The sequence below is a fragment of the Prunus persica genome, chromosome G7, assembly GCF_000346465.2.
Source record: "Prunus persica cultivar Lovell chromosome G7, Prunus_persica_NCBIv2, whole genome shotgun sequence".
In the NCBI taxonomy this organism is placed as follows: Eukaryota; Viridiplantae; Streptophyta; class Magnoliopsida; order Rosales; family Rosaceae; genus Prunus; species Prunus persica.
Genome location: NC_034015.1, coordinates 19,220,744 through 19,245,495, shown reverse-complemented (window position 1 = coordinate 19,245,495; position 24,752 = coordinate 19,220,744). Strand labels below are relative to the sequence as shown.

Below are 24,752 nucleotides of genomic sequence, written 5' to 3'. Positions count from 1 at the left end.
TCAGGAATTTTTTATTTCTCAAGCAAAGTTTGCCGTTGTCTAAACACAAAAAGACGATTTGATTCGTTTTCCTTTCCCTTGGGCATTTGAAATATAGGCTTCCAAGCCTACGTTTTTAGGTTGCGTATATTTATCCGAATTTTGAGAAATCTAAGTCACTTAACTATTTAACACACGATATGTCATTAAACTTTTAAATTAAAATTTTATTATTTTTTATTTATTTCCAAAATTACTTTTTTTTTTCTTTTTTTTTCTCTCTCTCTCTTTGGCGAGCGTACATCTTTTGTTTTCTCTCTCGCGAACAAGGAACTAGCAACAAAACCTCCATGCATAAAGAACCCCAAGTTTCAACACCAGAGAAAACAAAATAACCTGTCCTTACCAAAAGTTAAAAATTAAAATTTAAATGAGAAAGTGGTCCCATTCCTACTATAGATCATGATATATTGCCTAAGTTCCAAACCCAAATAATTATTGGGGAGTGATCTAACACCAACTGGTTGAGCCTTTGGAAAATCTTCACAATTCATTTTCTTCATTGCATGCAACTTCTTGATGAATTATTTAACGTCATTGTCTAAACGGATTATATGAACTTGTCATTAAGGTTAGCTCAATGGCGAGGATGATGGATGGAAAAATGGGTTCCAATTTCTTTCGTTTTTTTCGGGCGGTGTGAGTGAATCTGAAAATATTTCGAACTGCCAAAAGAAAACTTAGCTAGATGCCTTCTTCATATATAAAGTCATACGTACTACCCATACATTACCACATTCGCCTCCAGCAAAAACACAGAGCGAGCCAACTCGAAGTCTGATATTGTGCAACTTATCTATCCCTTTGAAGTACTTAACTGTGGCTACGGCTCAAGACTCACTGTACACTCACGCATATACTACAAGTTTAGTCCTTCTTCTTCCTTTGTACCACTAAGCTGCTGCTGCTGCTACTACTAGCTCTCTTCAATATCAACTTCGAATACAGACAATGTCTGAGACAAACGATCCTCTAGGTGACAACCTTTCCAGCCCAAAAGGCTGTATCTATACATACATATATATATATATATCAACTCTGAATCATCACCGTCATTATTGTTTTGCCAGTAAGCCCATAAAGCATTTCAGCAACAAAACAAAACGAAAAAGAAATCAACTGTAGACTGTAAAAAGCTCAGTTGTTCCTTTCTCATATGAAACACCCTATATATATATATTCCCTAAAGTTCTCTTTGATTATTAAACCTCATGTATTAGAGCTCTCTCTCTCTCTCTCTCTCTCTCTCTCTCTCTCTCACACACACATTTGTATGTTTGGGATGATCTGCTGCAGCACCCCTCAATCTTCGTGCCCTACTGCATATGCAGTATATGTATCCACTAATTCTAACGGTCATGTGACTCAAAAATATTTTGGTTCTCTACAAGATATTCCAAACTTGGCATTAATTTCTGGTCAGTGATCGATGGTACCTCTTCAATTATAAACTCTGATACAGTAAATGGAAAAAACCCTATCTACTTCACTTCACAACTAAGATTTGTACCAGCTAACTGCGGGCAGCACTGAAATCAAACAACAAGAGGACAAGGAAAGCAAAACGAGTATATATATGCGGCAAACCTTCGGAAAAATTTATTAGTTTTATATATATGTAAGATGACAATATTAATTTATCAAAATGATAACGCAACGTACAAGACATTTATATTGAACAAGCAGCTAGCACCATAATTTGCATGGTGAATTCTATTTCTACTTGCCCAAAACAAAACACCATATAATTAATAAGCTCTCATAACATCATCACAACATTTACTTCATTTATTTTTTGGTTTTTATTGAACTAACTAATTCATTCGGTTCCTCATCATCACTGATTTTGTTACTCTCTCACACTCTCTCTAACCTGAACTTGGTTTAGTCCTAATAATAATATAACTAAATACTACTACTACTACAACAAAAGAAGTACTTGTTGTGGACTAATTAAACTCGAAGATCGGTGTCGAAATTAATTCAACCATGAACAAGTCCACAAGATAGAGCCATGAGCAGGATCGCAGCTTCCTTCTCGTCTTGTGGGAAAACTCGTTGAAGGCTAGTAGTGGTGGTGGTAGTGGCAGATGATGAATGGTTATTGTCCATGCTTATTGCGAAATCCTCAAAACAAAGCTTCTTTGGTGGTCTGCCTTTTGATGGTGGGGTTGAGCTGAGTTTATTGTACGGCCTTTTCTTGAACGGGACAGTAGAAGCACCTCTTGGTTTATTGTCTTTGTGTTGCGCCTTACTAGTACTCTTCATAGATGGCGCAGCAGCCAGGGTTGTGCCGCTTGCTGCCGCTGCAGCAGCCGCCATGGCCCGCCTTGCCTTCCTTTGCCGAATTCCACAGGCGTTGCAAAGTGACTGCTCCACCATAATTGTGCAAATTAATAAGTACATAAAAAGAAAGAAAATTTTAACTTCAATTAGAATAGTTATCAAATTAACTTTTTATCTTTGTATAGTTGAAGTTAGCAATAAATTAGACAGAAGATTAAGTAATGAATTACCTTGGGGCCTCTTGGTCCGCTCCTCCATAGAGGTGTCTTAGTAGTGTTGCAATCAGAGCAAACCCTAATAATTGGGACGTTGTTGTTCATGATGTTTGATGATTTGTTGCTGCAGCTGATCATGTCAGGATGCTGCGGCTTCTGCTCTTCAGACTTGTGTGATATTGATAACTTCATTGCAACTGGTTTATCATCGCTGGATGTACAGCTGCTCGACGTTTGATCCGGGTTTGTCATCTTCTTCATCATCCTCATCTTTGAAGACATCCACTTATCAGTACTTGGATTTCCATTTCTGCCAGCTTCATTCTTGGAAATGCTTAATTTCAGAATAGTACCACTGCCACTTTCGTTTTCGAGGGTTTGAGGGTCGTAATCACATGATCCGCCATACGAGACAATGTTATGATGATCAGCCTAAAAAATAAGAGAATTCATTAGGTACAGGAAACCAAATAAGATATAGAGATCACATAATTAAATTATATAGTAATAGTACCTCTAGGAGTTGGAATTGAAAGTTTTGTGGTTCTCTATAGTGACCGGATGGTGCTTGGGCTTGAGATGGGTTTAAGAATATGGGGCTGGAAAGAGAGGAAGAAGAGAAAGAAGTTTGAGGTTCTAGATTGAAGAGATGGTGGTATTGATGATCATGATCTCCACCATCTCCACTGAGCTCAAGAAAAGGGGAAGGTGGAGCCATTGGGAGAGAGATCAAAAAGAGAAAGCTAGCAAATTAGGAGAAGGCTAGTCAATCAAATCTTATATGTTACTCCAGTAAAGGTGGAAGAGGTCGGAGAAGTAGAGGGAGACATAGAAAGTAAAAAGAGAGAAAGGCAAAAGGGCCTAAGCTGTAGAGTGGTGTTACTCTTTTAAAAGAAGAGATCAGCTATAGCAGGAAAGAGAGAGAGAGAGAGAGAGAGAGAGAGAGAGAGAGAGAGTTGAAGACATTCACGTGACTTCTTGATACCCAAACAAACAAGTTAAAAAAGACAAACCAAAAGATGTGTGGAATGCTACTACACAGACCCCATATTGATATCAAAACCCTATCTGCAAAGTTAGTAATTCACCCCACAATCCGGCCCCCAGTGAGAAAAATAAATAGTAGTGGCACCTCAGCTAGTCTAGCCACACTAGTACAACTCAACGTTGCATGCTGGCCACACAAATATTTTAGGATCACATCACATTTACATCCATCACTACACACCTTGATTTGAACCAATGATCATCTCAATTATAATCGATATATATATTGCTTTGTACTCTCGACTTAATGGACAATCGATCTGAGCCACCACATGCATGTACTCTCTAGGGCTCGTGTTAAACCACAAATTTCTCAGTGCTTCAATTTTTTGTTTCACTTTGGTCTAAGCTATAACCATGGTCTTAATCATTTTCGTAAACGTCTTAATTAACAAGACGATATTAGAACTTTAATTATAGAAATTATAATACTTTTGATATTTGAAATATTCATAAACGTCTCTTTATGAATTAATAAATAAGACGACTAACATGATATCAGAGTTCTGATTTCAAAATTATAGTACTTCTACATTTGAAACATCCATGCCCGTGCGCAATAGAATTATATATATCAAGTTTAGTATCCAAGAGAGCTAGCCAGGTAACTGATATGGTGAGTTGTAATTAAGGAGGATGGAGTGATGAGGATCACAGTGTATTTTTTCTTTGTATTATGTTGGTTCAAGTTATGGGAGGAACAGGAAGGAATGTTATTTTGAGGCAGATGAAATATGGGTTACAGTGTAGATGGCAACAAGTCCTGACCTCAGTATTGCCAAAAGACAATCAATGCTTGTACTGACAAGGGACAAACCTTTGCGCCCAACCCCTCCCCACATCTTTTCCATATATATCTATATTATTTTATTGAATATCTTTCAGTATCTCACCAGAAGAAAAAAAAAATGCAGTTTTTTCCCAAAGTCATAATAAACAATTATTATGAAAACAAAGCGGAATAACAAAAATTTGATAACAATATGCCAAAAATCATGAATGTATGTATTTTTATTTTATTTTTAATTCTATGGACCAGTAAGTAACGGGAAAAAAATAAATAAATAAATAAATAAAAGAGTAGCCAAACATGAGAGTTTACATTATTGACCTACCAACAAATTTGCAACTAGTTGGAAATTGTCCCAACATAGTCAACCCTAAGCACCTCACGTGAACGATGGAGAGCAATATGTCAATTATTGAAAAGTAATCATTCAATCTCTGGCGAGCATTTTATTTATAATAATTTAGCTTACTTACTTCGTGATGGGATTAAATAGTGAGGCATTTACCTTACCTCCATGTTTTGCGTGCATCCAAATTCCAAACAAAAGATATCATTATTAATTAATTACTTTAAAAGGCTGTATATCGCTTCATTTGGCATTCATGAGGTCATCGATCGATGAAGTTAAAAGTAGGACCACTGCTATAATTATTTTTCCCCAATTCTGCTAAATTTGTTACACAGGGTTAAATATAAAAGTTGTGTTGCTTGAATCTTCTGTCTCGTGTCTTTAAGCATGATGGAGTAAGAATTGCCTATCAAGTTATTACTAGTACAGTTGTACAAAAACCCCAAATATCTCCTATAGGTTTCACCAAATTCATGCGTTTTTTTGTCATATCTTAAATAATAATAAAAAAAAAAAGAGTACGTACTCATACACTCCCCCAAGTAATTTGTTTACCCAAAATGTATTAGTATATGTTTCACTTATTTGAATCTGGACACCTATAAACTTCATTTATCTTTAAAAGTAAGTGTTTATCATATATGAGGTTGCGGTCACCGATCAGGAGGCCATAGCGTTTAAAATAATTTGAGTTTAAGCGAAGGGAAACGAAGAAAGAAAAGCAATTTGAAATACGCCATTCCTCAAAAAGTAAAAATTAGGGCTATGAAAACCAATTAGTCTAATGATAATTAATGGATGAGTATAGGGCATGTCATGAACTCGGACATTCTAAGTTCATAATTACGGGCATATATCATATCAGTCCCTTAGTTAGCACACACGTAAGCATGTGTGAGTTAGGATAATACAAACCAAGCTTTGTTGAATATTTGTGAGGCTATAGTGGAAACAAGTATTAAAGACAAGCACACAAGAACAAAAGCCTCTAGATATATACCAAATCGGGTATTAAAACAGATAACATATATAGGAACTTCAAAATTAGTCATTCGTCACACAATAATAATATTCATGATCGATTTATCAGAAATATTCAGAATTGATCAGAAGCACATAATTTTTCACGATCACGAAGCAGGCTACGTATGCAGTTTATGGTTCACTCCTGCACATGTTGGCCTGTTGGGAGTGGAGACATATATCTTGATTGGGACGTTGGTGAAAAATTTTACTCTTTTGTCATTCATATTTACTTGTGTCCAAATTTGTGTAGCTTTCGTAATAGTATGCTTCAATATTTGAGGGACCATGTCACGATAACCATTGAGATATATGACAGTTTTCTTCATTGCCAAAGGCCCCAGCCCTCTGTCTCTCTCTGTCTCTCTCTTTCTCTCTGTCTCTCTCTCTGTGGATACGTTATGGGCTGGCAAATATTGATGGGGTCGGATCTTGGATCGGATGGGCAATATTGCATGTAAGGTTCGATATACAGTTTAGAAGTTTAGATCCATTTGTGAGAGCTGCCAAATCAAATGTGAAACCATCTAATCCTTTACAAAATATAAATAATTAAGATTTAGTGCCGACCGCATGCCTTGTATATTGAGCTAAACTTCCAAACACAATTAATGATAATTTAACTTTATTAGTAGTTGTTCTCTATAAATAATTTTTTTATTTATTTTATAACTATGTGCAGCACGTCCAGTGGTTAATTAAAAATGCAGATCGATATATTATTGATGTCGGCAAAAATGGATGGCTAATATGTTGTTTTGTTTCTTGATCACAATGATAACAACACATTATCGATAATATTATTTTGTTTAAAATTAAACAGAATTAGAGATAGGGTGCGGTGAGTAAACAAGTCGGTGCATAAAGAAGAAATTCTAATTATTTTCCTTTTCACGTTTACTGATGAACATACTGGACACCACACTGAAAAAAAAAAAAAAAATATATGCCTTCTGGCCCATATTTTATTTAAGTAATAGGCCCAAGTAAATTAGGCCTCTGCACTGTGTGTGTTAGGAGCCCACCAAACACATGGTTAGCATTTTTATAGGGCCAGCCAGCAGGTAGCACCCCTATATTTCGCCTTAGTAAGCATTCGTTCATCAATGTTTTAGAGATTTACCATGCCATCACTCATTAGATTACTTTTACTAGGAGCACTAATTATACGTGACAACTAAAACAACACTACAAAAATTCTTATCATGAACGCCTAGACGATTTTTAGACAAGATTTAGTATGAAACTTACCGTTAAATTCACATCAATCAACGGTTCACAGTCGTTCACGCGCGTATGTAATTAATTATTGGTGTCATTTGGCAAAGAACAACACTATCAAATGCGGGCCCAAGAAGCTGGATTTTCATAAAGAGAGAAGAGTAGGGTCGTTCACTGTTGTAAAGGATCGGGATTAAGATAATAAGATGAGGTGGCACTGGCAGCCTAAGCAAGATGAGAAATTGGATAATATATGGTTTCAGGGTTGCTTGTGTGTCAAATTCATCCCATGACCACACGCACGCACGCACGCATACAAACACAAAAAAGATAAGGAAACTCTTCTTCTGCGTGAGTTGCAAACTTGGAAAGAAAGAAAGTATCTTTTTAAATTCTTATCCCTTTAAAAATGATGATATCTGCAATTCCTTTAACAAGAGGATGTCGTTGTTGTTGATCAACTTTTCCTTTAATCATGTAACGGAAACACTTGTGACGTTTACAACAATGACAGCAAGCAACATGTCTGATATTATATTTGACATATCAGCTCAGTTGTTTCATTCAAGTATTGGATCAGAAGAACGAATGTTGATAAACAAACATTGCCTTGAAAGTGGTGAGTTTGGTTAATGAGGCCCTCTATCTTAATCAGTGACCTAATTTGTTCCATTGGGTAATTCTGAGCTAAACATGAGCCATGCATATTAACCTGAAGTTGTGTATTTCAGCACGCAATTACCTACCAGACTTGTTTACGCAACAGGTCACCAAAGGAGCAAGTGGTGAGTTTGGTCAACAGCTAGGAAGAGAGGGGCTGAGCCCATTACCTCTGCCCCCCGCCCCAGCTGGTGGTTGGTTTGGCTTTGTGATCATATATGTTCACAGTGGTCCGGTCCCAACTCAACCAACAAAGCATGGCATGAAGATGAAGGGATTCTTCAAAAAAAAGATTTTGGTTGGGAAAGTGGTAGGTAGTGATCTTGTCTTGCAATAAAAATTTCAGCAATTTAGTCTTCGTGAAATTAAAACCAGAAACTATAAGTAAAAATAGGCGGTGGAGTTGGTTGATTGTTGAATCAATTTAAGTGAAGTAGTTTTTCAACTTTCAATGTCAAGGAAAGTGGAGCAGCTGGATATCATATAACTAAACAAAGATTAATGGAGAGATTTAGGATATTGGGTCATTATATTTACAACAGAAATTGATTAAGAGTTGGTTAAAACTTCAATTAGCGTACCTAATACTAATTTCAAAACATAGTTGGCAAGTCAAATGACAAATCACTTTTGGCTCCGCTGAGGATAATTTCGTTAAGTCTTCTGTTAAATACATCATTATCAATGTGGGACACTTTCTTTTGCCGTATCCAACCGTTTCTGGCTTTCTGCTTGTGGCCCCATTGGTTTTTAACATGTTTGTCACTTTGATTTGGAAGAGTATGTATCAATGATTCTGACCAAACAAAAACTTTGTATAAAATAAATGATAGGGCGGCAGCAGAGCTCAACTCATATTGCCAATGCCATGGATGTGGACGTCCAAATTGGTGTTCTACATTATTATTGGATAAACATGCCCGACTTGATAGGAGGAAACATTATTTTAATTGAAAGTTGATATGTTATATCGTTAATTTACCATGACACAATATTTAGTTCGACATCAATTGACTGCTAGTTAATCTCGCAACATAATATATTAGTCAAATTGTCTTAACATATATCTGACATGTTATATCATCCGACTATTATATTATACGACTATCTTCAATTGATCAACTTAACTTCAGAATATTAAAATTTTAGTGGTTGTCCAAACTTGATTTTGAGGATAACATTAAAATTCCGATGGCTTTCGGCTGTTGTGTGTGACTTCGTATCAAATCAAAAAGACTCATTGAGTCATGATATTGAAAAATTGGGCAATTGTCGTCCTCGTTTAAACACAATCATGATAAGCATTGCATCATAGGAAACTTAGAATAAAGTTTATGGACTTATTTATAAAATAAAATATAAAAAATCAATTTGTATATAACATGCAATGGACCACGAGGCAAGAACCAAACTACAAAAACCCATAAATTCAAAATCTTCTAGATGAGGTGCAGTCTTTTCTTAATCATATTTTCCATTTCTTTGTTTCTCTATTTATTTAAACAATATTTAATATTTACTTGTCCAAAATAAAAATAAAAATAAAATTTTAATACGTAGAAAATCGTAGAACCATTTGATCTGATCAGATAAATAAAATGGGCTGACTCGTTCGGTTAGGTGACACCGACCCTTTACGAGATGACACACAAAGTTTCTTGAAAGTCCAAAATGAGCCTGCTAACATAGAAAGATTTGGACCCCACAAAAGCTAGAAGTTTGGATAACTGCCAATCAATAGGCCTCAACGAAACGTGGCAAACTGATCCAAAACAAAACAAAGACACAACCTGCCCTTTCCATTTTGTTTGGCGAACCTTAAAACGCTTTGCCTTATCATTAAAACGATCAATACTCTCCCTGAGTTAGTTATGTTGCATTTTGCACGATGAGAGAAACTATTTTATTATTTTTGAGGGGGCCATCCAAGGGCAATTTGGTCATGAGGCTGATGTTGTATATTCATCATCCTCTTGATTTGATCATCACACAGTTGCAGTATTATTATTGGAGCAATCTGTTGGATTTTGGCTTGTGCTTTTGGAAAAAGCCAATTTGATTGCTTATACTTGTTAATCAAGTGCCCATGCTGATCCATTACTTTCTTAAAAGATTTAAGCGACTCTTATGAGAAATTGGATATTGCTTTTGGGCTTTAAATGTATAAAACGTGACGTTTTTAATTTTATGGTAGGGTCTGATTTACAAATATGGATAATGAAAAAAAATATCTTCGTCTATTTTATTAAAATTGTATTAATAACATGTCGTTATATTTCGTTGACGTTCTTTCAAGAACGAACATTCATTCCATAGTCGAACAAATCAATTTGAATCACATATTAAATCCAAATATTCATACAGGAAGGAAGAAGTAACATGTCAAGTTCGCTTTAGGACAATATTTCCTCAATACTAAGATAAGGAGGTCATATTGATATGGAATTACTTAAAATAAATAAACTAAACTCAGTAAAACATAAAACAAATGAAAGACTACTAAAGTTGATCGAAAAATAAATAAATCAAAGTTGGGTAACGCTTTGGGACCCGCCAATTCTAGTTTTTGATACGTAATGAAACTGCATGACAAGATAGGAAGCCATCTAACCCCTTTTTAAACCAAACTTTCTTTTTTCTTTTTATTTTCCTAAAGATTTGTTTAGGTTTTAATTACTGGTTTGTTGTTGATGATTAATTAGGTGCAAATGAAACAGATCAAGTGATAAACAATTATAAAACAAACAAGAGAGAGAGAGAGAGAGAGAGAGAGAGAGAGAGAGAGAGAGAGAGAGTAAAATATTGTTTTCATCACTGAACCTGAATAAAGTGATTAGCTTCTTTTTTTCCTTTAAAATAATTCAGATTAGGCAAAGCACGTCATTATACTTTTTCTCTGTTATATAAAATAATATAGTAAATTTAGGTTTTACCCATAAAAAAATTTTCATTTTTGGAAAAAGCCAAAGCTTTTTGAAAAAAGACAGAATAACCTCTTAACTTTCAAACCAAAGACATGCAAATGTAAAGGATTTCTTAGGAAATCAAAAAATAAATAAGGGCAATTTTGTCCATTTTTGCTTGTTTTAAAAATTTTCTCTCTCCTTTGGGCTTTTCCAAAGTCTCCCAAATAATATTTGCTTTCGAACATCTTGATGTCTTTAATGAGAAAATATCATCTTAATTATAAATTATCCACACAAAAAAACATTAACCATGAAGTATGTGAGGACATAGAAAATGCATCTCATTGCGTCTTAGGAGAGGAAGACAAGAATTTTATTTTCACGGATCTCTTTTCCAAAGTGGGAACTGTTCATGCATTTATGTCTTATCTCTGCCCCTCAAATATTTTAAAATACAATAATATTCCTTTCTTTTTCTTCTTTTTTGCTAGTGGATTCCTTTCCCAGTAACTGAGAAATGCATAGGATAAAGAAATTGTCACACAAATCACATGACATGCATGTAATAAATTAAGTTAATTACGTGCAGGGACGTGTCAACGTATGTCTAATTTAGGTTATAGCTCAGGTGAGTTTTTATTTAAATTTTCTTTCTTTCTCATAGTTAGTATATAAATTTTAAAATTTAGCTTAGTCTAAAATTAACAGTTCACCCATAAAATAATTTTAGTCTATCTCATTTTTAAAATTTAGAGTTCATCCTTAATTACATGAAAAATAATTATTTATTTCGTAACTTGAAGATAAGTTTTATGCGAAAAAAAAAAGAAAAAAGAAAAAGGAGTCTGTAAATCATTTTGGTTAGAGATAAGATAGGATCTTGAGTGTTTTGTGGCACCATGAGAATCGAATGAGTATTTTATTTTTGGTTAACCAAAAAAATTAGTTTTAATATATGACTTTGATTGTTTAATGAATACGTCTTCGGTGCTATATTAATAATAATTTGCATATGATATAATGACTATGAAATTGGACCGATCTCGATGTAGCTCAAATAAGATATTAAAATATATAATTACTTGTTTGAATTTATGCATTTTAAATTATTTTTATTTCGTTGAAACGGGAGACTCATGCATTGTCTTAAAATCAACTGATTAAGTGGTAGGTTACTGGTCACCCAATCACAGTTGTATTCTATAACAACCAGGAAACTTGGTCTGATCGATACATCACCCATTATAATAGACATCAAGCCAAATATTCAACCAACGTAGTTATGCAATTTTTGTTATAATTCTAAGAGAGAGAAATGGTAGTTTCAACAACCGTTTGATTATTGTAAGTCGCATGGTACGTATATTTTATATTATATATCAACAAATCAAAATCGTACACACAAGCGTAATCGATACTGATAAAACCGTTGTCTGGAATACATGTCTTGATTTTGAAGTTGTAATTATTGTATTTGATAATTGTTAGCAATTTTTTTACTCGTGTAAGTAATATAACAAATGATGTATGAACCATTTTAGCACTCAAATTAGAGTAACAAACGTTAATGAGTTTGTCCTGGAAACTTCCTCATGACATGAACTTGCGGATTGTGTTTGTACATTTTGTAGGCGTAAGCTGCAATTTAGTCTCTCAATTACCGGACCATATGGCATAATAGTGAGGGTGGAGTAAAAAAGAAAAAATAGAATAATAGTTTGTGCAATATTATCACTTTCCACATGGCATGCTGCGATTCGTAACCGGCATGTCCACAGTGGAAATTGGAAATAGTTTAGAGTGAAAGCAACTGCACCACTGCTTGCGAAAAGCTATAAGATATGTGGAAACTTGATCTTGCTACTTTTAACTTTCAACGAATATGACCAATACAACATAGAATATTGAAGCTTTACTGTTGTCTTGTGACTTCTTGTACACATCAATATGGACTTTTTTAAATTCTTTTTTCGTAAGGGTAAATGGAAAATCAAAGCTTAAAGTCATGAAAACCAACACATCCCATTTGTTGTTTTGCTTGCACCTTTTGATTCCTCCTACTCTCTATTTATTTATTTTGTTGACAAAAACTATTTTAAATTATTTATTAACAAATAATGATAAGCATGAAAGTGTACACTTAAAGAGAGATATTGGCAGATATTGGTTTAGTCAAGTTGGCTAGAGTTGATGTGTTTTCCATTATACACCTGAGTTTCAATCTTCATCCCCATAATTTAGATTATATTAAGTATAAAATAGCGTTTGTATAAAATTTTTAAAAATTTTTAAAAAAGGAGAAAGATATTAGGTGGACGATAATTAAATGAAAATAATGCAAGTTTGATATTGGATGGTTTTAAGACAATCATGTAAAGAAAAAAAGAGTTGATCACCTTATCCTATAACGAAAATCTAGAATCTTTCGTTCTCAAATTACTTTATATACACAAGAAAAAAATCTATATCTTAAATCAAAATCTCAGTGGGGTCAGTTGTTTCAATTGAGTAAATAGACCATCGTTTTCAATCGAGAAAGAATGACCAAGTTCTTTCAATATATGTTAGTAGTGGTTCCTTTTATTTTTCTCTGTTTTGCTCCAAAACAATATTTAATGGATTATTTTTTCCGGCATGGATAATCCCATGCATGCTTCCTTATACCTTTTAAAGAAAAAATATCTTCCAATTCAAATCACGTTTCCTTTTTAATTTGAGACCAAAAAAGAAAATCAAGGGCCAAAGGATAAGCTCCAAAAATTTCCATTTTGTTTTTAAATTCAGATTTGTTAGATAAATTTGCATCCTTGAAAATGTATATAAAGCAGTTGGGGGAGCTACCCGTTCTCAACGCAACTAAACCTTAACTCTCTCACCCATCAAATCCATTACACTACCCCAACTCTGCCACTCTCTCTCTCCCTCTCTCTCTCCTCTTTCAATATCGAAAAAAGCATCCAAAAAGAAAGCGTGCATTCAAAAATCAAAACCAAATCCCGATACCGAAATAAAATATTTCAAGTTAGATGCAAACAAAAACAGAGACAAATATAAAGGCCGCTGCTTTGCGCGTTTGAGAGGCTTGTGGGTGTTGGAATTTAAACAATGTGGAACGTGTTAAGAGGCAACAACACGCTCCTGTCATTGCTCTTGTTTTCATGGCTGGCTTCTGCAGCTACTGCCTCTGTGAGCTATGACCACAAAGCTATAATAATTAATGGGCAGAAGAGAATTCTCATCTCTGGCTCCATTCATTATCCCAGAAGCACACCTGAGGTACCAACAATGCCAATGTGGTTCATAGCTTTCTTTTTGTTTTTTTTAATATTTATTTATTATTTGTGATGGTATTTTAATGCTTTTTTGACTTATGGGTTTTTTCTGGTGTTTGTATGTGTGGTTACAGATGTGGCCTGATTTAATACAGAAGTCCAAAGATGGAGGCTTGGATGTTATTCAGACCTATGTGTTTTGGAATGGGCATGAGCCTTCTCCAGGAAAAGTAATGCAATTGCATTTTAATTTTCTCTCTCTCTCTCTCTCTCTCTCTCTCTCTCTCCTAATGCAAATATAGTTATGCTCTGGTGTTAAAAGTGTACTTTTTAGAAGTTTAACTAGTTTTTTTATTCAAATTTGCAGTATTATTTTGAGGACAGATATGATTTGGTCAAGTTCATCAAGCTGGTACACCAAGCAGGCCTATATGTTAATCTCCGGATTGGCCCTTATGTGTGTGCTGAATGGAACTTCGGGTAATAATATAATATTAAAAATAAATATTACATAGGTTTAGCCAATGACTGAAGTTTAGAAATTTTCTTGCTTTTGTTCTTGTCATATTCATTACTCTGGTTTTTCTCTGTTTCTGGTACAGGGGATTCCCTGTTTGGCTTAAATATGTTCCTGGAATTGTTTTTAGAACTGACAATGAGCCTTTCAAGGTTAGGCATTTAGGAATCTTCCATTTCCTCTATTGCTTTTAATTCGATAATTTAATTTTTAAATCGATTTCATTTCCAAATTACTGTTATGCAGGCGGCAATGCAAAAATTTACGGAGAAGATTGTCAGTATGATGAAGGCAGAACAGCTGTTTCAAAGTCAGGGAGGTCCTATAATTCTATCTCAGGTGAGAAAAATAGTTCAAAGTTTTAATCTTTGCCGTGTTTCTTGAACTGGGTTTTCAATTTGCTTTTAGTTCCAGCGCCAATTTTATAAGAAATTGAGCAGTGTTTGTTTCTTTTTGTTTTATTTGCTGAGGAAAATATTGGGCAGTCAATGCTATATTAACCCCTTTTTTAACAAAAATTTAAATTTGACAGATAGAAAATGAATTTGGACCAGTAGAGTGGGAAATTGGTGCCCCTGGTAAAGCTTATACCAAATGGGCAGCTCAGATGGCTGTGGGTCTCAACACTGGAGTGCCATGGATTATGTGTAAGCAAGAAGATGCCCCTGATCCAGTTGTAAGCTACTCTGCCTATTTTTTCAAAGTTCTTTTTTTATCTTTTTTATCCTTTGTGTTGTCAATTTTTACAAGCATCGCATAATTGTTCTTCATTTAGTGTGGCCCTCCTTTGTTTGGTGGGGTTTTTAAGCAGTTTGTTGTCATCTTAACTAAGTTGGTGGCCTCATGCTGTAGAGTTTTGTTTCATGTGGTCAGGGCAATGCTTGTCCCCATTTTATGTGTTAATTCTCCAGATCTGCAGCTCTCTGTTTGTCAATGAATTCGTTTAAATTTTTTATAATTCTGACTTTTCTGCTGAAGACATGGAAGTCAACTTGGGTTGGTTTGGTCAATAACTGAGTTTGTGCTGCCAAATAAATTATGCTATTAATTGCAACAAAGAACAAAAAAAAGAGCTTCAAGATATTTCTATCCTCATCTCTAGAAGTTTAGACTAAAACCTTGTCATCATTTATTATGTGATAGATCGACACCTGCAATGGTTTCTACTGTGAAAATTTCACTCCAAACAAGAACTACAAACCCAAAATGTGGACAGAAGTCTGGACTGGCTGGTAAGTCACACATGTTACCTGTACAGGCCAAAAATTTATTGCTACAGACCTACTATTGTGTAGGTACTTTCTTGTATTGTTGTTCAAGTCCTTTGATGAGGCTGCCTCTTTGTATGTATTTTACAGGTATACAGAATTTGGTGGGGCAGTTCCCACAAGACCTGCAGAAGACTTGGCATTTTCAATTGCAAGGTTTATACAGAAGGGTGGTTCTTTTGTGAACTATTACATGGTTAGTTTCCGGGTTAACTGTATTTGACTGGTGTTTAATCACCTAGACTATGCTTTCTAAACTTTGTTTTCTTTCCTCCCACTTTGTGTTCCAGTACCATGGAGGAACGAATTTCGGCCGAACAGCTGGAGGTCCTTTCATGGCCACCAGCTATGACTATGACGCCCCTTTAGACGAATACGGTATGTAAATAGAGATTAGATTTGCATGCTAGAGTAGGTTGTTATAAAGTTTGGCTCATAAAGTCATAATCCTCACTTTACGTACTTGTGTAATTTTTCAAACATCGAACTAGGAAAATGCTTAACATGTGCAAAAACTTAATATTTCACATGGATAAAAATTGGTTTCCTTATGCTGTGCCAGGACTACCAAGGGAACCAAAGTGGGGACATTTGAGAGATCTACATAAAGCCATCAAGTCATCCGAGTCAGCTTTAGTGTCTGCAGAACCTTCAGTGACATCACTTGGAAATGGTCAAGAGGTAAGGTTTTTTTTTACCTAGCTAGAAAAACCATATCATAAATCTTATTCTTCTTTGAAATTGCTAAGGTTCTCATTGTTATCCTTGTAGGCTCATGTGTTCAAGTCAAAGTCTGGGTGTGCTGCATTCCTTGCAAATTATGACACAAAATCCTCTGCTAAAGTTAGCTTTGGAAATGGGCAATATGAACTGCCACCATGGTCCATCAGCATTCTCCCTGACTGCAAAACTGCAGTTTACAACACTGCAAGGGTGAGGAGTTTGGATATTTCGGTCTACACTGTTCAAATTGTATTTTTTAATTTCAGTCTAGAAAGTTCAAGCTTTTCTACTTGGAGATTCACTTGGGATTGTTATCTCTCTACAGCTTGGTTCCCAAAGCTCGCAGATGAAGATGACACCAGTAAAATCTGCACTTCCTTGGCAGTCATTCGTCGAAGAAAGTGCCTCTTCCGATGAATCTGATACAACTACGTTGGACGGGTTGTGGGAACAAATAAATGTCACTAGGGATACTACAGACTACTTGTGGTACATGACAGAGTAAGTATATTAAACAAACCATAGATTGAGTTTAAGTTTTATTCAATGTATTTGGGAAAGGAACTAAATCTGTGTAAACTTCTTTTTTCTTGTTTTTCTATTGATTTTCTTTTCTTTCTAACTTAGTAATTTAAATTGATGTTACCAGTATCACAATCAGTCCTGATGAAGGATTTATAAAGAGAGGAGAGTCACCTCTTCTTACCATCTATTCAGCTGGTCATGCCTTGCATGTTTTCATCAATGGTCAGCTATCAGGTACATGAAAGAGGATGACATTTTTGTGTAAATTCGTCTACTTCTTCTGCTGAATGAATTTAAATTTTATAAAATGGTCTACCTATATTGCAGGAACCGTGTATGGGGCATTGGAGAATCCTAAATTAACATTTAGTCAAAACGTGAAGCTGAGATCAGGCATCAATAAGCTTGCTTTACTTAGCATTTCAGTTGGTCTTCCGGTTAGTTCCCCCATCTTCTAATGGATTTTGGTTGTTAAATGCATTTGATATGGCAATTGACATTTTTGCTTTTCTGTGGTTTAATAAAAATCAGAATGTTGGTCTTCACTTTGAGACATGGAATGCGGGAGTTCTGGGCCCAGTCACATTGAAGGGTCTGAATTCGGGAACATGGGACATGTCACGATGGAAATGGACCTACAAGGTTTGTTGCCCTTCAACTTTCCTGTTCCACTTTCTTCCCCTGCCAGGATGCTGAAAATTTTGACAAAGAAAACTAGAGAATAACTTGTGTGTTGGCATGTACTTTCTGAGCAGATTGGTCTCAAAGGTGAAGCTTTAGGCCTTCATACTGTCAGTGGGAGTTCTTCTGTTGAATGGGCAGAAGGACCATCAATGGCTCAAAAGCAACCTCTTACCTGGTACAAGGTTAGTATTCTCCCAATACCCATCTCTTATATGTAAATCTTTATTTTGGAGTTCATCAAAGATAAGATATTAATTTTAAGTTGTGATATTTCCAGGCTACTTTTAATGCACCACCAGGTAATGGCCCATTAGCTTTGGATATGAGTAGCATGGGAAAAGGTCAGATATGGATCAATGGACAGAGCATTGGACGCCACTGGCCTGCATATACAGCACGGGGTAATTGTGGCAATTGCTATTATGCTGGAACTTACGACGACAAGAAATGCAGAACACATTGTGGGGAGCCCTCTCAGAGATGGTAAGAAAAGTTCATCTTCTTCATTGTCATACCTTTGTTTTGTCAATTACAGAAGTCATGTGAAACTATTTATTTTCAGGTATCATGTTCCGCGGTCGTGGTTAACCCCGAGCGGGAATCTGTTGGTAGTGTTTGAAGAATGGGGTGGTGATCCGACTAAAATATCTTTGGTGGAAAGAAGAACATCAAGTGTCTGTGCTGATATATTTGAAGGGCAACCAACATTGACAAACTCTCAAAAGTTAGCCTCTGGCAAACTCAACAGACCAAAAGCCCATTTATGGTGTCCACCTGGTCAGGTCATCTCTGATATTAAGTTTGCTAGCTATGGGTTGCCACAAGGGACATGTGGAAGCTTCCAAGAAGGGAGCTGCCATGCCCACAAGTCGTATGATGCTCCTAAAAGGGTATGCCCAGCAACACTTTGCTGATACTAACTTACTTGAATTATCCTCAATAACTGTAAAAACTAAAATTTCTTTACTCCTGCAGAACTGCATTGGAAAGCAATCCTGCTCAGTGGCTGTAGCTCCTGAAGCTTTTGGAGGAGATCCTTGTCCGGGCAGTACGAAGAAGCTCTCGGTTGAGGCTGTTTGCAGCTAAGACCCAGTGGCTCTGTAGATTACTACATACATGGAAGTCCAGATTAGTTCTATCTTTACCAGATAAGAATTTCATTGCCATCTTAGTGATTGTGTACATAGCCAAGAAAAGCTCTCCCTCTCCTCATGATATGATACACCTAGGAGGACTACGTACAAAGTTTGTGGTCCTCAGATTTGCGCAAGCATTTCCAAATGTATGTAACAACAGCTTATGGAAAAGCGATGCGATGTAATTCCTTTACCTTTACAAGAATAAATTGAGAATTAATAGATATTACTTTTATCTTTTTGTTTCCAAATTGCTGTATTAGCAAATACCTGTAATGTTCGTGTTTAAGATAGATAAGAAAATTTCTGTGACAAGTTGCCGCAAAGAATTTGTAAACAAAAGGCCAAATCGATTTTGCACAATATTTGTTCACATTGATGAAACAGAGCATGTTCTCTGACTCAATACATGAATGACATCATCTAAATCTTTGTGGAGCTCTAATACTTCTTGTCCCTGATGCCTCCACTTCTCCAATTTATGGCAGAAATCCATTACAACCCAATTTCTGTCATCAATTTTGAGTTGGATTAACCTCTTGATGCATTTTATCAAGTATTTGCTGATCCGCATTTTCACCCGGCAGAGAAAGTCTACGCCAGCTTCTTCAGTCTCGAACAGTGAAGCAGACATACTTTCTATAATATCAGTTAAACTGAAGACAAGACAGGCACCTGCTGTAGCTTCCCTTTCATTACATTCATCACTCCATGTAACTAAGTTCCTATGCCCTTTGGAGTTCCATTTTACATGCTTCAATCCAGTAGCGTTAGTTTCCCTCAACTGAAAAATTCTACTAGTTGTGGCATAATGCATCAGCAATTCACATCCATCTTCAGTGGTATAATGAGGGCAACCAAGCAAGATGCCTAGTGGGATTCTCCGGAACAGGACATTTTGCTGCAGACTATGACCACAGGGTCGTTTTGTTTCACGCGATGTTGAACTGTTAACAGTTTCATTGCAATTCCTTGTGTACATAGTATTGAACCTGCTGAGCCAGACTGCAACTGCTTGATAATCATACTCTGTTGGGGAACTATAGTCCTCTTCACAGAATTTCTGTTTCTTGAGTATTTTCTTGTAGCCGTATGTTTCTTTCTCATGGGAACCTGAGCCAAATTGCTTAAAAGCCCAAGACTCTGATGTTTTAATCAAACAATCAGCCAGCGAATCCTGGTGAGATTTACTAACAGGACTCAAAATCCAGGCAATGTACCTTGCTGCAGAAATAGAAGGTAGTTCTTCATGGTGCGCTTTTCCGACTTTGGATGCCCCCAATATGCATTCTGGATGACAACTGTCATGAGAAGTTTTCTCCGAGAAGAGCAATGCAGAAGCAAAGTAGAACCAGTCTGGGAAGTTGATGGCCAGGGACCTACTATGCAACATTTGTGGATCAGTCTTGGGTTGTAGGACTGAGATGGTGTATAGGCCATCTGTTATCAGATGGACTAATGGGGTAAGAAATTACCAGAGAGATTTGTCATCGATTGTTGAAACCTTTACTGCAGGTGGCTTAAAAGTTGGACAAAGTTGTTTCTGGGCACAAGGCACTGGCTCATTTGTCTCATGCACTAATTGTAGGAGACCCTCGTAGGAGAGGGGTCCAGTCAAGATCCTTAGCAAGCGTTGGTTGTATGGGAAATAAGCATTAGAAAATTGCAACTTTGCTCCCACTTCCAGTGATATGTCCCAGAACATTGGTCTTGAAACCACATCTAATACCACTGCGACCAATTGAATTAGAAGCTCAAGCACAGAAGCCAGACCCCTGATGCACATTAATATACCATATCAAATCAAATTATAACCTTGCATACAAAATCAATTTTCCTAAACTTCAGTTTCCTTGAGCATGACCAACGATTAGTTAAAATTTACAACAGAAAGAACTTAAACGTGCTTGTCAACAAGAAATGGACTTACGTGACCAAAAACCATCGGTGCAGCAAAGCTCTGGCCTCAACAAACATAATGGGAGAAAGTACCAAGGATGTGATAACAGAGAGCCAATCATTACTCTCACGAAATTCCTTACTCAAACAAAGAAATGGCCTGTCTATGGTTTCTTGCAAAATGTTTGAAACATCGCGCTTCAAAATTAGCGGGTCAAGATACCACAACAGCAATCTGCATAGAAATTAGAATCCCCACATTTATAACTACAAGAACACACAGAAAAGCAGAAGGAACTTGCAAACTAGACAAAGCCCATTTTCAAGAACCTGAATGGTATTTTGTTGTTGTCAAGGGATTTTTCTCTGGGAAAGTAACAGAGAAGCTTCGAAGTCAAGGTCTTTTTTACATCCACTGATTTTACATCAAAAACGGGTCTTGACAGCTGCCGGTACAATGATGCTGAACTTACAACTCTTACAATGGCACACAGTAAAGAATCCGAAAGCTTACCTTCAATTCAAACACATTGAAAACAACACTCATTTTAGAATTAAATAATAAAAGAAGATTACTTTATAGAACATGAAACAATTTTGAACACCAATTTTAGTATTAGAGTGTATACCCACCATGTCCCACCAATTTCTCAAGAATATCAGCAGCCGCTTCGATCAAATGCCCACAATCCCGGTGAGAAATCGAGCTTCCAATCAGCAAAATCTCATCTTTCGGAGATCGAAGGACCTTGCAACGAATGGAAGACAACAAAACGGTGACAATTGTCTTCACTAAATACTCAATGCCCGAATCGAAAACCTAAAGACCACAACAAAAATACAGAGATGAGAAAAATCCCAACTTCAACATTCTTTTTGTCTATTAAAAAAAAAATCCCTAATTTGAAAGAGCTGACCTGGGGAGCTTTGAAGCACATTAGAGATAGGACTGTGTCCAAAACCCTAACCCTAGAATTGCCGTTAGGGTTCAGAGATTGGTTCAGCTTTGAAATAGAGAGGTCCAGAGCTGCTTCGTCAAGTTCTTCTTTGGCAGTGTGAGGAGAAAACGACGTGACGTTTAGGGATTTGAGGCGGGAAGCGAGCCTGGCGAAGAGATCGGTTATTTCTGGTAGTGTGGTCATGATGAACTGAGGTGAGGGAGACCGACTCTGAGGCCAGAACCGGCGGTCATGTGGGTTCGCGCCAAATTGAAGCATTTAAGCTCTAACACAATTGGGCCTGGGCTTGGTAAAGCCCATTGAGAGTTATTCAGGCCCAAGCACACAAAAGAATTAAGAAAACTCAAATAATTACAAGTTGAGTTTTTTTTTGGTCTGGGTAGTCTCATCTCATACTGTCCATTGTGAGAGAAATTTTTGGTCCGGCGGGTGAATCACGTCATTCATTCAGCCACATGCACGAATAAAGGGTACCTCTGCATTAGGGTGGATCAACGTGAAATCGAGTAAAACTTAAAATAGAGATACCTTTTTTGTGTGTGTGTGTGTGGTTGGTCTATCTGCAGCCTGCAGGACCAAAGAATCTCTCTTGTTAAAAGTGACTAAAGAGTTTGGGTCTGGTCTAAGTACAAGGTTTAAAGCATAATTTCTCCCTCCCCTCTCCCCCCAAAACAGCTGCAGTGGGTGTACATGTACACCCAGGTTATTGGAGCTTGGTGGTTCAGCTCAGCTCCATGTCTGACTGGTAGAAAAACATTTGCAGTCACAACGCTGTGCATACAAAACAATGGTACTTATATGTAAATTGCTTTATGGTAGAAGCTTGGAAGGACAGTTTGTGGATTACTTATTTATCTGCCCTCTGGTCTGTGCTAGCTGGTACATGCAAACTCGACTTTTTATGATTAAAAGTGCTTTTTGTATAAAAGCACTTTGTTCAATCTCACTTTTATCAGTAGTAATTTTATTCGGAAATATATCAAAAGCTTTCATTAAAAACTCACGTTCTTCTGCATATTCATCTGGTAATCCCAATCCCTTGCTTCAATAGTTGAACACATTTGGGAAGGATGGTGTAACTGGAATTGGCTCAAGAGATGGGAAGCCAAAACTAGTAACATTACAAGCCCATTATGCCAACTTTTGGGCAGTAAAATTTGCACTCTTTACTCTATGCACTTGATTTACCAATAATCTAGCATTTAGAATGGATGGTAAACTTACATTATATTCCTCATGTTTACCCTTCGTTTCATCGTATGACCAACACCTGTAATAAGAAAATATTCTCATTCTTACTCCCGTTTTATCATATGAGCAACACGTGATATGAAAACATGAATGAAGAAGTCATCCATTGCATGTGATCATGTAAGCAACTGCTAGTGAGAAAAGAAGACGTGTGCAAAAAATTTCACCTCCCTCTTGCAATCATTCATTTTAGCTGGAATAAAGAAAGTTGAAACAAGCATTGGCCAAATTGACGTCAGATACAACTTTTTGTTTTTTTTTATCGACTGGTTAAACCTAGATGGGCCATTATTTATCAGCAGCAGGACAAATCCGAAGAAGATGGTGCTTTTAATTGCAGTGAAGTACGTTACTGTCTAGTAGTAGTTTTAGTTAATTTACAGAGAGGCATAGGAAGGAACTAGACATACTGTTGTTTGTTTTCATGGGAAGCCTCCAAACTCCTAAGCTTGCTAGCTAAGACCCTCTTCCCTATGAGAGTAGACCCTAGATTCCCTCACAAAAAAAATTATATATATTGGAATTGGACCATTAGTGTATGCTTTTTTAGTTAAGGATTTAAAGCAAAGCTTTAGATGCCAATAAGATAACTTACTTAAAAATCAGCTTCTCTTTGAACATCATTGGCTTGGCTCACCAAACTAAAGTTAGAAAAGCTATTTTCATTTTAGAGAGAATAAAGCAGACAGACAGACAGCTTCAATTTTATTAATCATACACTCACAATCTAAGATTTGTGGAAAAACAAAAAGCAAAGCTTATATCATTAGGTTAAAGATGTAAGCCACATAAAGAAAAAGAGATGTTGTCCAAAGGTGGAAGACAATTAGATTCACAATTTTAAAAAGGAGTATGATTTGATTCATTCATATTTAGAAAAAAGCATTCGCGTATCAATTACTCACTATAACTACTTGGATCATATAAAAATGTTCGGTTGTCAGATTATCAATATTCGATAATGTATCATCTAGATTAAGACAAGATACCATCACTATATCCAATTTGATTATAATTCAAAACCCTTTTTTAAGGCTTAAAGTGGGAATGATATTTGCAAATATCTTGCAGTTTGCAAGAACATTGGAATTGCTCATATCATGAGGAAATGAGAGGCAACGTCTTCCACTGTGAACCGCACAATTTGCACGTGTCGTCAATTCAAAGTACAGGCAGCAAGTTGCTGCCCTGTGGTCAAATTTCAGAAAGCTTGACCAAGATTAAACAAATAATGAAGGGGACATTGAACTGTGAAAAACTGAGCAAGTAAAGCTTCATTTCCTCTTGGGTGTGTCCTCATCTCATTGGTTTGGGATTTTATGAAATGATTATGGTTTTGATAATAGAAAAGCACAGGTAAGTTAATATGGTTTGTTCCAAAATGCACCATCATTAAGCAAAGGCTTGTAATGATGATTAGAGACAGATTTAGCGTTAAAGTAAGTAATTAACAAGTTAGATTAATTAGTCAGTGGGTGAGGTGGGGTTGGGTGGTGCAGAGCAGAGAAATGGAGAGATTCTCAGTTGTTTGTTTATGAAACCAGACAAGGACTTGGTGACAGATGGTCTGTGATATGCTCAATCATCAAAGGCTGATTGAAGCCCACAAGAGGTAAAAAGAGACAGCAAGTGGGGCAAACCAGTTTTTTTTTTTTTTGTTGCTTTTTTTTTTCTGGGAAGAGACTGGCAAATCTTACAATAATAGAGGCTCTATGAATTGCCCTTGATTTGACCACACACACACACAAACAGAGAACTTGCAAACAGATTGGCCTATAGCATCCAAGCCAAAAGGCTCAGCAGCAGCTTGTTCATTTCATTTCAGGGTAGTCTCCCTCAACAACCTAGTGCCTTAAATCAAGTGATTTGTTGTTTACTGATTTTGTAATGGTGGTGGAAAATCTAGCATGGTCAATTATTAGGGCTTGTGGGTCTTCTTGGAGGGCAAGCAAAACCATAGATTAGAATCAGGAGAGGCAATC

General features: G+C 36.3%; 3 protein-coding genes across 3 annotated transcripts; 1 reads left to right on the top strand and 2 right to left on the bottom strand.

The window, feature by feature from the left end:
* Nucleotides 1,631-3,636, bottom strand: LOC18771664 (GATA transcription factor 21). The gene is made up of 3 exons (XM_020567624.1): nucleotides 3,055-3,636; nucleotides 2,556-2,972; nucleotides 1,631-2,409 (listed from the first exon to the last, which is right to left on the bottom strand). The coding sequence occupies exons 1-3, from the start codon at nucleotides 3,256-3,258 to the stop codon at nucleotides 2,023-2,025; spliced, it is 1,008 nt and encodes a 335-aa protein (XP_020423213.1). The 5' UTR covers nucleotides 3,259-3,636; the 3' UTR covers nucleotides 1,631-2,022.
* LOC18769018 (beta-galactosidase) lies at nucleotides 13,365-18,912 on the top strand. Its single transcript, XM_007204594.2, has 19 exons — nucleotides 13,365-13,812; nucleotides 13,943-14,038; nucleotides 14,176-14,288; nucleotides 14,411-14,477; nucleotides 14,572-14,664; nucleotides 14,858-15,001; nucleotides 15,469-15,557; nucleotides 15,684-15,789; nucleotides 15,884-15,971; nucleotides 16,156-16,274; nucleotides 16,365-16,526; nucleotides 16,642-16,817; nucleotides 16,966-17,075; nucleotides 17,169-17,278; nucleotides 17,373-17,483; nucleotides 17,597-17,707; nucleotides 17,803-18,008; nucleotides 18,088-18,415; nucleotides 18,501-18,912. The coding sequence occupies exons 1-19, from the start codon at nucleotides 13,642-13,644 to the stop codon at nucleotides 18,609-18,611; spliced, it is 2,511 nt and encodes an 836-aa protein (XP_007204656.1). The 5' UTR covers nucleotides 13,365-13,641; the 3' UTR covers nucleotides 18,612-18,912.
* LOC109950181 lies at nucleotides 19,010-21,818 on the bottom strand. The gene is made up of 6 exons (XM_020568068.1): nucleotides 21,478-21,818; nucleotides 21,194-21,380; nucleotides 20,891-21,074; nucleotides 20,592-20,795; nucleotides 20,137-20,436; nucleotides 19,010-20,040 (listed from the first exon to the last, which is right to left on the bottom strand). Exons 1-6 carry the CDS (start codon nucleotides 21,775-21,777, stop codon nucleotides 19,032-19,034), a joined length of 2,184 nt encoding a protein of 727 aa, XP_020423657.1. The 5' UTR covers nucleotides 21,778-21,818; the 3' UTR covers nucleotides 19,010-19,031.